The 14638-nt window shown below is 39.3% G+C and overlaps 1 protein-coding gene across 1 annotated transcript in view; it reads left to right on the top strand.

The window, feature by feature from the left end:
- Positions 1–14638, top strand: part of Itpr2 (inositol 1,4,5-trisphosphate receptor type 2) — a 528924-nt gene that overhangs the window by 433853 nt on the left and 80433 nt on the right. Inside the window, exons 50-52 of the mRNA XM_023718939.1 lie at positions 4422–4586; positions 7972–8167; positions 12570–12665. Coding sequence (XP_023574707.1) covers positions 4422–4586; positions 7972–8167; positions 12570–12665 — 457 coding nt within the window. The remainder of the gene's footprint in view (positions 1–4421; positions 4587–7971; positions 8168–12569; positions 12666–14638) is intronic.

Below are 14638 nucleotides of genomic sequence, written 5' to 3'. Positions count from 1 at the left end.
CCAGAACTGGGGATTGAACTCAGGTCCTTGCGCTTGCCAGGGAAGCGCTTATTACACTGAGCCATCTCCCCAGCCCCTTTAGCTATAATTTTAACATTTTATGGACTAGCAAAATGTTTTGGTGAAGCTCTATAAAATTATTAATAGTTCAGCATTACTCCAGAGGTAAATAAATAGAACTATGAATCAGTCATGTTGTTTTATCTTAAATTTTAATATATTTTATTAATTAACATTTAGGTGTTTGCATTTTTAGCTGGTGAAACCATAACTACTCAACTTACCGGTATCAGAAGCAGGGAAACTAAAGATATACACCTAAAAGTTTAACCTTACTGAGAATCAGAATTCTAGACTTTGGGCAAATCAACAAACTCTTGAAGATTTGAATGCCTGGTCAGTCTTCACCAGGGTTTAGAACTCAATTGAGAAGGTTAATATAGAAGATCTAGTAAAGAACAATAATAATGGCCAACATTCATCAAGCATAACTAATATATGAAGCATGACTTAATTGTAAATTATTGCCCGCATGAGACCGAAATGTTTGTATTTTAGTTCGCAGAGTTACTTGTTTCTGTCTTCTAACCTCCACCATGTTAAGCTGATGCAATCTTTCTTTGGCAAAAGGAATTGAATGGGAGGCAAAAACCTCAACTTGTGTGCTGAGCACTTAGTGTTATCCATTTCTACTTCTTTTTTTTTTTCTTCGTGGCAGAACTGGGGATTGAACTCAGGCCCTTGCGCTTGCCAGGGAAGTGCTTATTCCACTGAGCCATCTCCTTGGCCAGTTTCTGCTTCTTATGGTCTTACATTTTTATCATCATTCATTTCTAAAAACTGAAGTTGTATGTAGATTTCAACACAAAGTAGCTTCAGTATGGTTGTTGAATTTAGTGTGCGATTACTACTGCACTTAGACTGTAGAACCCCTATGTCTCCTTTGTATGAACACTGTAAACAGTGAGGACAAGAAAGTGCCTGTTCTGATCTCAGAAAAATTAGCTGGATGTCACTGTAACCTCCACCTCCACTGTCAGACTTAGCGTAGAGAACAGAAGTGCACCCTTTGCGCTCAAGAGCAAGGCTAGAAAACAAACAAGGACTCTGAGGAAGAGTAAAGAAAATGTGTGTTTCAAGTGAAAACTCACAGTGCCTTTTAGGCAGACCTATGTTCTTGCTTTTGCATTGATAACTGAAATGCTTTGCTCTTTTTAAGAATTTAAAGTTTATAAAGCGTCTGCTTAGGCAGAGCATAGTGGCTGGGGTTCAATCCCTGGGCCTGCCATGCTGGCCCCGCCCCTGGGGTGTGATGCGATGGACATTGAGACTGGGTGTGGTGGTGCGCGCCTGTAATCCCAGTGCTTGGGAGGCTGAGAACAGGAGGATCACCATGAGTCAGATCTACATTGTGAGACCCTGTGAGCCCTGTAGACCCTGCAGACCCTATACCAAATACATTTTTTAAAGAAAGAATTTAAGGTCTCTGTACTTTTATTATTTGTCCTGCGCAAATGGGGCTTATAAATAATTTAATTTTTTACAAAATGACTTAGAGGGGCTGGTGAGATGGCTCAGTGGTCTAAAGCACCTTCTTAGAGCAGGCTTAGTGAAGCACAGGGACCGCGGTTCAATCCCCCAGCACCACATGCCAGCCAGCCCCGCCCCCTGGTGGACTGAGCTGGCCACGCGCGCACACACACACACACACACACACACACACACACAAATAAATAAATAAATAAAATTTAAAAAAAAAATGACTTAGAGGGGCCCGGGGAGATGGCTCAGCAGAATACGCGCTTCCCTGGCAAGCGCAAGGACCTGAGTTCAAACACCCGGTTCCGCAAACAAAACAAAATGATTTAGAGAGTTAGAAATCGGGAAGTAACATATAAATAGCTTATCTTAATCACATTCATCCTTCTGAAAAGTCATGATTTCAGCTTCTAACTTCGTATTTTATCGAACTTACTTTTATATGACAGTAATGAACTGTAGTAGGTGAATCAAGATAAATAGTATAAATTTAAACAAGAGCCACTCCAAACAATTTAAAGATCAAACTACAGAATAATTCTTTGCCACTCTGTTTCTAAGCATCTTCATGGATGTTTCTGGTCCGTGTGTCAGACTTCGTATGTGTCATCATCTTTCATGTTTCCTAAGTTTTTAAATAATGGCTTCTTATAATATCAGTCTTGCCCTTGAACAATAAACATAAAGACTCCTGCTTTCCTGTAGATTTAGTAATAGCATAAACTCCCAGTGACAAAGCTTTAACTAGTTAAAACTTTCTGTTCAACATTACTGAAATATTAAACAAAATGATGAAAGAAGTGATCACATCAATTATTCAGAAGATAGTTTTTCAGCTGGAAGAAAAATTCAGGAACTTGCTGCGTTGTTGGCTTATTGGCTTTTCGCAGCATGAAGTCAAACCCATTTATCATTTCATCTGTATTGATTTGGCCTCCAGGATGTTGAAGGAAAAGTTTTTCTATCCTCTCAAATTTCAAACCTGCCTCAGACTATCACGTTATTTCTTGTGTTATCCAAAATTATCTTATAAGGTGTTTGTCTTCAGCAGAAAATCAGCAGGGCTACAGAGAGCAGCCTGTTTCCCAATGTCATACTTGGACATTCAGAAGCAAATATGATTCCATTAGATAAAGGATGACCCAAGAAGCAATGAAGAAAAACAACTGTGAACATTTAAAAATAGGAATTCTGGGCTGGGGAGATAGCTCAGTGGGCTAAGCGCCTGCCTGGCTAGCACAAGGACCCGGGTTCCATCCCTGCCACTTCATGCCATGCCTGCCCGGAACCCCAGGTGTGGTGGTGCATGCCTGGAATCCCAGTGCTGGGGAGGCTGAGACAGGAAGATCACTAGAGTCCAAGCTGCATCGCAAGACCCTGTACCAAATAAATAAATGAATAAAAGATTTTTTAAGAATTTGTGTTCTTTCCTTAATGACTAAAAGGGAAAATTGAGTTTACAAGTAATGCAGAAATCCTAAAGGCAAATACATAGCACTAAACTTATCTTAATTGCTGTTTTTGTAAATCATTGCGTAGATCATTATTATTATAAAAATCTCAGTATAACTTTTTACATTACAATGTTATGCCACAGAAGACAATACTAAATATTTATTATAAATATACTATATTCATAATAAATAAATATTTATGTTTATTTAATATAAATATACTATAAGGTCAGAAAAATAATAAATATTTCAAAATATTTATGTTTGTGTAATTAGTACAGGGTCTACAGGGTCTCACTACACAGATCAGACTTGTAGTGATCCTCCTGTTTTCAGCCTCCCAAGCACTGGGATTACAGGCACGTGCCACTACACCCAGTCTCAATCACCATCTAGTGTGCCCTGAGGGCGGGGCCAACAAGGCAGACTGGGATTGAACTCTAGACTAAAGCAAGCACTTTAGTCCACTGAACTATCTGGCCAGCTCCTCCCAAAATATTTATTGAATAACTATCAAGTATATAGCTTAGGAAATAAGTATATGCATTATATTTATTTTAACACAGTATATAATTGTATATTTTTTTGTATATAAAATAAAGTGTAAAAAATACTTTGGTGACCTACTTATTTGAAGTAACATTGAGTATAAAAAATCCAGGATTATAATGAAATTAAAGATAGATCTCTGGATATTTTCTGAAAAGATACTTTTTATTATATTTTAGCACAATTAAAATTAAACTTTTAGTATAATTAATTATATTTTTAGTACAATTATATAATGTTATCTGGGTGTGGTGGTGCACACCTGTAATCCCAGCACTGGAGAGGCTGAAGCGGGAGGATCATTGTGAATTTGAGACCAGCCTGGGCTGCAAAGTGAGCTCGAGGCCAGCCTGAACTTCATGGCAAGACTATCTCAAAAAACCCAAATAAATAAATAGATAAATAAATAGAAAGAAAGAAAGAAAATATCTATGATATGGAAAATATAATGAAGGTAGCATTTAAGGTGTCACTGGACTAATTGGTTCATCTACATTGTGTCATTTCGTCGTCTGAAGAGATCTAGCTGGTGGGAATATTTTTACTACAATTTTTCAGAAGAAGTTGTTGAAGGATGTGCTCGTAGGCAATAGTGAAGAAACCCAGGATTTAAGCTCAGTTCTGTCTTGGCAGTATAGCTGGGTCTCTTCATCATTCCTCTCTTTTTCTAAACCTGCAGCGGATACAAGTTTTGCACTTATTATATTTATATGGAAATTTGTAAGCCATGCTGAGAAACTACTAAATGAGAAATCATAAAAGAAAATAACTGACTTTGTGAATAATAGGGTTTCTTTTTTTTTCTTTCCCAGTGTCTTGCTCTATGTGTGAGTTTGAGGATCAACATGACAATAACATCGAATCTTTTCTTCCCTTTAGCTTTGCAATAAAATAGTGTTTCTGGTGAGTTTCGTGGGGAATCGCGGCACGTTCACCCGGGGTTACCGAGCCGTCATCCTGGACATGGCCTTTCTCTACCACGTTGCCTATGTCCTGGTCTGCATGCTGGGTCTGTTTGTTCACGAATTCTTCTATAGCTTCCTGGTGAGTACCGCGTCCCGTGGACAATCGCTGCTGAAAGAATACACAGTGCTGCTGCTCAGCCTCATCTTTTGATTTTTTTTTTTTTTTTAAAAGCAGGCTCTGACATTTAGGACAAATTATGTTATTTTTAGAATTACCTAGGAAAAATATGTATGTGATTCTTATTCTTTTTCTCAGGGAAACTGCATAGGTGGTAGAGTTTTTTCTTAATTTCTTTTCTGAGAAGCCTCCAACCACCCTATCTTTTGACCCAGACTTTATAAGAAAATAAACTGCTTTTGCTTTCAACCAAATAAGATGTTCCTTTATATTTAATGATTCTCCAACAGAGGGTAGGGAAAAATAGCAATATGTTTTCTTAGGTACAGAAATCATTATATTTTATTTAGATGTTGTGTTCATCTTTAGGGTAGTATATTGTTTAAACAAAAGAGAACAAAACCCAGCCCAACAGAATGAGTTGTTTTAAGTACAGCCTTATTATTGCAGCCTTGATATGTCCTATTATTAAGCATATACTACATGTATATTTTTTCTATGTCTTTTCTGGTTTTCAGTTTTCCTTTCTACATCCATATTTTTTTATAGCCATGAGCCAGAAAAGGGGTCAATATAAAATAGGATAATGTTTTTCAGATTGAAAATATTACCAGGGCCATTACTGTCATGATACAGTAGGACAATTTCAATTTCCTGTCGCATAGTAGACATCAGGTGGAGAGTACTATTTGATAAAATGATTCCTGAAGACAAACTGAAGGTCTAAAATGGTCTGTCGCCCCGGTTGGCTCACATCCCTGAGGACACTGATTATCTAGCACATCCATGTGGGGGAGTGACATGAGGACAGTTTCCCTGTACCCTCCAACCCTTGGAAGAACCTTAGTAAAGAGTGGGTTTGTCTATTGTATTTTGACATAAGCATTCTGGGCAGTTAAGTTAGATGATTCAACAATGTAATAGATTCAATCCAAATGAATTTCCTCTTTTCCAATTCACCAGAAACACTCCATTTTTAACCTGCCTGTCATCGATAAAGCCCCGTTATACCCAGCACTTCTACCTCACTATGGCACATACTATTTTGTGTGTTTTAGGCCACTTAATTGAGGTATTATTGACATACAAAAACTGTACCTATTTAATGTGTATAATTTGATGGGCTTATGATTTTTTTCCATATTCTTGTTTACAAAATGCGTAAGTTTTAGTAAGTGGCACTCTTAAGATCCATTGAGGAGATGATATGAAAAACATTTGACATCTATGGAAAGGGTACTTGACAAAATAAATGTATATTTTATTATGAGTTATTACTAGTAATACTACTTTTATTTTCTGTTAATCCTTTTTCTCTTATTTTCCTCTGATCCTTTATCCTTCAAATCTTACCCTCCTGATGCTAATTTTTGATTTGGCTTGTTAGTCTATTTTGATGTTCAGAATACTAGAAGGAAATTGCTATGCACTTAATGCCAAAACTAGTAGCTACACATATTTAACAATGTTGTTACTATTTAAAAATATTTGAGGGCCAGCCAGATAACTCAATGGATTGAAGAGCCTGCTTAAGCAGGTGCATGGACTGGGGTTTGATTCCCAGAGTGCTGTGCTGGCTGCACCCCAGGGGTACACTGAGAAAGTGACTGAGACTAGGTGTGGTGGTGCATGCCTGTCATCCCAGTGCTTGGGAGGCTGAAAACAGGAGGATCACTATAAGTCCAGTCTGTGTAGTGAGACCCTGTAGCCCCTGTACTAATTGTAAAAAGATAAGTAAATAAATAAAAATGATAATATTTCAATGTGAACTCTGCGTATGAGATTATACCTATAGTGTCAGTCCCTTATCCAAAGTAATAAAAACTACACTCTAGATTTTCCCTTCAGAAATAAACAGAAAGGACCATGAATAAGTCCAATGTCAGTGCATTTTCCATTTGTAATATTCTGGGCATAGAATGGGCCCCAGGAACAGGAATCATTAGCAAACTTTCTAGAGACTTCTGAGAGCTATAACTTTCTAGAGTGCATTGTAAGCCCCTTCCTTCAATCCACCATTGAGTTAACATAAAGGAAAATATCCTTTTTGTCAATTTAATCCTTAAGTAAATTGAAGAAGTCAGAGCACTGACAGTCTGGAAGTTTGAATTTGTGTTAGTTAATTTGTCTCTGCTGAAGAACATTGACTTTGTTTCTAAAGATAGCTGCACCTTCTATGAGATAAAGAGTTAGGTAAATAGGTAAACTTTTTTAATTAAGCCATCATAAACATCAATTTCCTGAGGCAAGCAGACAAGTCAGTATTTATACAGCAATTATTTGTAATACTATAATTAAATGAGAAAGTAATTGTGTAACTTTTAATACTTAGAAAAAGAGAGAATCAGGCCTTGATACTTCTGAAATGATGCGTGATACATAACTAATAATTTCAGCCAGCCGAGAAATGCTAATTTTTGCTCACAGGTAGTGAAATACAAATTCTAATTGGTCCAAGCTTAAAGATACCATTCCTTTTTAAGTAGATACTTATACCTTTTAAAAAATGTGTATGATTTTATTGCCTTCAACCCTATTTTTATAATATAGTGTATGCTTCTTAATGCATAATCTCAGCTGTATAATGTCACAATAAGTCAAGCTGTTCTTTGTGTTTAGGACAGATAGAGAATCTGTACTTATTCTTGATGAGCACATAGATTTTTCTACTACTAAGGGTAAAATGAATAATAACCATCAGAGGAAACAAATTCCAAAATGTGCTCTTACATTTTTGTGTATACTTTACTTCCACAGGTATACGCTAAAGTAATAGGTTTTGTCCTCATTAGTATATCACTTGAGAAAGGAATGACATTGGAATTTCTCAAATATTTTAAAGTTTCATACCATTTGTCTTACACCAGGCTTGTAAATTTGTTCTTCTCATTTTTTTTTTTTTTTGTGGAACTGGGGATTGAACTCAGGGCCTTGCACTTGCCAGGCAAGTGCTTACTCTGCTGAGCTATCTCCCCAGCCCCTGTTCTTCTCATTTTAACTTCTATTTCCTAAATGACGCAGGAGGCTTAATGAACTTGTCAATTGTTCATCAATTAGGTGGACCTACTATTATAATTTTTCTGAGTTAAAATGGAAGTATACTATTTTTATAATGTCTTAGTACATTGGTATCATATTCATTATAAAACAAACAGATTCACATTATATGCCATTTAGATTTATGATCACTGAAACACTGTTAATACTTTATTATTAATACAATCTCATTGGAGAAGAAATAGATATTTTGGTTCATTTTTAGGTAATTTTTTTCCTAGATAAGCTAAAATGGCTTACATTTTCTTTGAATTGTCTTTACATTTCTTCCTTGCTTGCATTTTTATAGCTTTTTGATTTGGTGTACAGAGAGGAGACTCTGCTCAACGTCATTAAAAGTGTCACCCGGAATGGCCGCTCCATTATTCTGACTGCAGTCCTAGCTCTCATTCTCGTTTACCTGTTTTCCATCATCGGCTTCCTGTTTTTGAAGGACGACTTCACTATGGAAGTGGATAGACTGAAAAACAGAACCCCGGTGGCAGGTACTGCCGTTACTGCCCAATGGGCTTCCCTGGCAGATAAAACTTGTGTGTGGCTTGATGGCAGGATCACAGACACTAATGGATGAAATCTTTTTCTGTCATTGCTTTGAAAACATGTTCTTGTTTACTCCTAAGACTCAAGACTGCAAAGTGCTCGCCAGCTGTATGTTAGCTGTCCACGTCTGCGAGAAAGTGCAGTACAAGAAACATCAGCTGAGCTCAGCTTAGTAGGAAAGTTTCAGTATCACTGAGCATATTCCAGGAGACAGCCAACAGCCTCGTTGCAAAATAATAGCTTAGGAATTCTTTTCTTCTTCTCTACCCCATCTCCCCAGAGAATGATAACTAGCATAATTCTCAACCATCATTCCACATGTATTTGATTACGGTACATCATGTTATACTTAACCAACTGAACATGATAAACACTTGGATTTGGAAACCACTAGAGAACAAGAACTTCAACGTAGTAGACACACGGGTTTAGTAAAAGGCGAAAGATGTGTACGATCTGAAGAAAAAGCAGAGTATACACACACTTTTAGTACTGTGATGAAGAGACCCTATCGATGAAGCTGGGACTGTCAGCACCCTTTTATGACCTTGATTTAGCTGTTTCTCTTCTTAGACCCACCCATCTACACTCCCTGTGATTCAGGGCCAACTTTTCCATGTTATTTTAGACTTTTCATTGTGCTTTTAATGTGCTTCTTCCCGCCCCTTTTCTAACTTTTGTTGTTTCGATTAGATTTCTTTGTTGCTCTTCCCCCCCCCCCCCCCCGCTCTTCTAGATGGAAACCATGCTTGTGAGCTTTGCTGAGAAGTTCCTTTGACTGATTCCACTGAGTGGGTTGTAGAGAACGGAAACCACAAAACAGTTCTGTCTCCACAAACCACTAAACTGAAAGCTAAGATTTAATTAGTGGTCCTTTGCAAATGAAATTTTTTTTCTTATTTTTATTTATTTATTTATTTTTTGTGGAACCGGGGATTGAACTCAGGCCCTTGCGCTTGCCAGGGAAGCGCTTATTCCACTGAGCCCTCTCCCCAGCCCTTTTTTCTTATTTTTAATGAACATTTCTTAATTAGCACATGGACAATGTATGGCATTATCTTTCTGGGAATATTTCAGAATAATTATGCTTCAGTGAAATATATTAGTCAAGCCGAGGCATCCCAGCACAGGATAGAAACATCAAATATGGAATTAAAAGTTATTAAGCTACAGACTGTCCTGGATTTCATAGGGAGGTGTTAGTGTTTGTCCAAAGATATGAGAAACATCCTGTTACTGCTTTCCCTGTACTTCCGTGAGCATCACCTTTTCCAGTTTTCTGGTCTGACAGATTTGGAGAAAGATCTCATATATAAGTACCCCCTATGCTCTCCACTTTTACTGAACTTTTGTGACTCATAAATATCTGTTCCCAGCAATGGCTGCAGTTTAATTACTTGCTAGATGAGAGGCACACATTGATTATACTGACCTGCTTAATAGAGTATAAAGCTGCAGCATTTTAAGTTGTGAATTCAAAATGTGCTCAGTATTTATTTCCTTCTGAATTCAGTGGCCAGTGTTTGAATTATTTGGAAAGGAAGTTTGTATCATACTTGGATTGTAAATATTTTCCTTAGAAATACAAAAAATACTTTAAAAAAAAAAGAGGCAACGCTAGAGCTAGTGTTTCAAGCTCTTTAGTAAAAATATGTATGCACGTTCACACTGAAAACTGCTGCACGAAGCTTTTGTGATGACTACAAAAGTCAAGCATGTAAAAGCATCTTACAAAAGGAGGCTTTTTATTCTTTATGGGTTGTTTTTTTCATCTCATAGATTGGGAACACTCTTGACTCATGAAGCTGACTATACGTATTGAAGGACGTTAATCATTGAGGATACCGAACTTGGGTTGCAGGTGGAGTTAGGAGTGCAGAAGTACGCAGTTCTTCAGTGGGCATTAAATAACCATCAGACAACCAATACAGGGGTGCAAAGAGAGGCAGCTGAGGAATCAGAACCAGAGAGCAAGAGTGTCAAAAGTATGCATGATAGTAGAGGATGCATAATTTGCAGATGACATTGGCGATTTAGGAGATTGCAGATCCTACCTCTGTGGCCAGAGGAACCAGCAGTTCATGCACAAGAGCCTACCCATGAGCAGGCCCACGGAATCCGTGTCCGAAAGATCCCAAGGGCTTGGAGGGAAGTGTCCACTAAACAGTGGAGGGACAGTCGATCCCTGGTCCCCAGGGATCTCTTGTGTCACTCCCTGGTCCCCATCTTAGTGCCACCTTCTTGTTTCTCACTGTCCTTTCTTGCCCGTGGAACACACAGAGCTGCACTGTGGCTTCCCAGCCGGCAACCTTTGTGCCCTCGCAGATGAGTTGCTCTGACTGCTGCTCGGCCTCGGCCTCACCTGGCAGCTGAGGTGGCTGTGGGGTGCTTGGTGCAGAGCGACTGCCTGGTGGCTCAGGACATTTAGCTGCTGTGTCTTCCCTGCCCCTGCAGTTGCCCCTGGGGCACCTGCCTCATGGTAGTCAAGTGTACAAGTTCTGTGGCTCACTGAGGTGGCCCCTTCTCAAAAGAGCTGTTTTCTTTCCTGTCTAGAATTCACTTCTCCCTCTTATGCCATACATTTTTAAGAACTTTCATTTCACTTTCTTCATTCAGCTATAATTGTGTTGGTAGCTCCCTGCACTCCCTCCCTAAGTGTAAGTTCTCCAGACCCTCACTGCTGAGCCCTTAGGTCCTAGCACAGTGCCTCGGTGAATGTTTATTATGAGGATTAGCCACCCACAGCAGCACATTACAAAACTCCACCTGTCACCCTCTCTGAACTACCTGGTAGCCATCCCATCCCACCCCAGTGCTGATTGCAAAGGGCCCACTCTTGGGGACAAAGAGAAATGGAGGTGGTATCTGTGGTGTCCCTTCCCAGAGGGGACCCAGCTCTCTCCACCCCACTGCTGTGTGACTGGCACCCGTCCGTCTGGTGCACTCCCCCTCACATTTCCCCAAACTCCAGCTCCCATTTGCCACTTCTGCTCTCATCTGAGCTTATGAGTCAAAGAAAATTCTTAGAATAAAACCTTGTCTCTTATGAACAGGAGGGCGACTTTCACTTCTATTCTGGGCCAGCGTAGATGGCTCTCTAAGAAGATGCAGTCTCAGGACCGATGCAAGGAAAGAATGACTTGCAGCCTTGGGTGTTCGGTGATCTTTTTTCTGGAGCCTGTCCTTTACTTTTAGAACTGCCCTGCACCTGTCTACACCTTCTACCACAGCTTAAGGACTGCTGGCAGGTGCCTTAGAGCTCAAGCTCTGCCAACTGCGTGGGGGCAGGGTGTGTTCCTAGCGTCCCAGGGCAGAGCTCTGGATACATGGGCGATAGAAACAGCATCACATCCAGTAGAAAAGTATGAAGTCGAAATATAAGAAATAAAGCCATGCTGTTAAGTTGAGGTGTGGGGGACTCAGGTCAATAATTTCTGACATTGCCAGTTAAACAGAAGACCCAATGCTATTATGGGCTACTGGACTCTTTTAGAATATTTTGCTGAGTTTACACACCTATAATATTCAATAACGGAACTTAGAAAAAATGGGGTATACCGATGAATGTCCATTTTGTATCTGTGTATTCAAAGAGGTTGGGATAGATATATAGTTGCATTCTCTTAATGAATAGAATGATTTGTTCTAATGGTGTTTGTAAATAGGATCACAAGTCCGCATCTTGTACAGCAATTAACCACTAAGAAGAATATATGCAGTGTGTTATTTGTTGAAACTGTACTTTTGATTTGATTTGAAACTGTCTCATTGCTATCTGTTTATCAATAAAACTTTGAAAAAAAATAAATCTCATTCCAATAAAAAAAAAAAAGAAACAGCATCACACATGGCGTTCAAGGTCTACAGTATTGTGAATACTGTAGCTTAGCCAGTTAACATTTAAAAGGCTTTTAGCAGGTTGGCCCCTGAATCTATCCTCTGTTTCTAAAATTGCTTCACTAGGCAAAACTGCGTTCACAGTTATAAACTAACTTACTGAAAAGCTTCAGGGACACAGCTATATTGGAGCGCAAATGTCTTTTTTTAATTTTTCTATTTTTAGTAATTTTAATGAGGAAGAAATAGCAGTAAGCTAGTTTCAAAACAGATTAGTAGGACAGATACAATAATTAATACATCACATATTGTTGTCTTCATAGTAGTTATTCAGAAGACAAGATGCAGACAAGATATCTTGTCCAAACGCTATTAGTACAAATCTTTCTTATCATTGAATTAAGAGAAAGTAGAGTCACCTAGCAAGAAAACAATTTCTTTAACTTAGGTGAGTGGACGGGTCATTAGCATACGTATCTCCCCTTCCTGTTCTGCTTTGTGTCTTCCTAGGGAACTATGACGTTCACACCGTGACCTTGGTGCCCGTGATGGAAACATGTATGAAAGAGAACTGCTCGTCCACTGTGCCGGCAGCTCCCAACAAAGGTCTGTGGAAGGCGCTCCAGTTCGGATGCGCTTGGCGCCTCTGGTTTTATTCAGTGTTCCTGCCACTTGGAGAGTTCCATGGTAGAACAAAAATAGGAGAATACATCATAAAAGAACCAAGAACAATCAAACAGAAGATTTCTCATCTGTCATTTTGAGCACCCACTCTGTTCCTTGTATTATGTGCACTTTGAGAATTTAGCACACTTATCCTGTAGCAAGCCCTGCGAAAGATTCTGTTAGCATATGGCGAACCTAGATGAGTCTCCTGTTGTGTTCAGAGCCATTAACGTGGCTATAATCCTGGACGCGCCAGTCTCTAGCTAGATGTCTTGCGTAGGTTATGCAAAAATCAGGGGATTGGTTCAGATCTCTTGCAGAAGAAGGAGGTGAGTGTATGAAAGAAAGGTGCTCTGCCTTCGCAGAAGAAGGGAAGCATACATATAAAAAATATTTTTATATTCAATTGTTCTCTGAGGATATTGGCAGTAGTCTAGCAATTAGGGCAGGTAGATGATTCATGAACAATAGAAGAAATTAGTGTTTTGTTTCTTGAGGCAGCGAAGGTATGTGGAGTGTGTCTTAGAATGTTTCCGGAGTTGTCCTGTATCACAGGAGCAGGTTTAGTGGACGTAAGAGTGTTTTGTTTATGGAGAATAAAATGGGATTCTGACAAGGTAAGGTATGTGTTAGGCACATGCAAAGATGGAGAATATTATTTTTTCTGGTCATTATGATACTGTCTTGTTTCCTAAGTTGCCTTTTTCCTTGAAATGTTGAATTATTGCTTGGGTAAACATGAGTGATTTCTTGTAACAACTAAGTAGTTCGTGACCTAAAGAGAGTAGACGTGTGCTTTATTCTGTCCTCTGATGCTGCTGCTGTAAACACTGGGATCAGCGGCCGGTGTGATCCCTTCCCTGCTCCCTCAGTTGGGGCTTCAGGAAGAACCAGCTTTTCATGGCCTGTGTGACATTAGTGTGCTCTGTGGTTTCTAAAATCCTATTATAGGGCCACCTGCAAGCAGGCACAGGGGCTGGGGGTTTGATCCCCAGGCCTGCCATGCCAGCCCCACCCCCAGGGCACACGGAGACGATGATTAAGACTGGGCGCGGTGGCATACGCCGGTAATTCCAGCTCTTAGAAGACTGTACACAGGAGAATCACTACGAGTCTGATCTAGTAGTGAGACCCTGAACACCCTGTAGACCCTTGCCTAAAATACAGAAAAAGAAAATAAAAGATAAAGTAAATAAAATCCTATTATATGCACCTACGGTGTAAACACCTCCAATTTCTCCCGCCCTCCTCACATGTAGCAGTGACTTTTGATTTAATAGTCCACTAAACCAATCAAGTGGTGCTATCTTACTGCAGGTTGTGGCATTTGTGGCTTGTGTCATACTTCGACTGGCTCTTAGCTAAAGCACCGTTTTCACTGGCTCAGCTGCTGAGGCTTAACAGCCCATTTCATAGTCATGTAATTGGGAGTTTGGGCTTTCATAAGGGAAACCATGTTATTTATTTTTATATATGACTGTCCATCCATGAGCTGAGATTTCATACACTGTCCAGTGAATGGATTAGGAGTTTTTGACCAGGTGACTTGTAGGTTTTGTGGAACCTTTCTGTTCTAAAGTACTGTGAGCCTCAAGGTTTGCTTATGGACCTTGGTTCTGTCAACAGTATGTTTATCTTCTTTCATGTCATTTTCATGTTTTATGCGCTCTAGAAAGGAGCTAGAGAAACCTGACTTGCTGCTCCTTTTTCTGTATAGCTCTTCACCTAAGAGTAGTTTTAAATTTTTTAAAAGACAAAGATGCAATAGAAACTGCATGTGGGTCATAGAGCCCAAAATATCTGTCATCTTACAATAAATAATTCCAGCTTCTCCTCTAGAAATTGCCGTTAAAATTGCTCGAAGCCCTGTATGGGGCAGTAACTGAGGAGTAGAAACATACATTTGGATGGAC

Source organism: Octodon degus, unplaced genomic scaffold (genome assembly GCF_000260255.1).
Source record: "Octodon degus isolate 3935 unplaced genomic scaffold, OctDeg1.0 scaffold00064, whole genome shotgun sequence".
Lineage (NCBI taxonomy): Eukaryota > Metazoa > Chordata > Mammalia > Rodentia > Octodontidae > Octodon > Octodon degus.
Note: the sequence above shows the minus strand (reverse complement) of the source record. Positions and strands in the feature narration are given on the sequence as shown.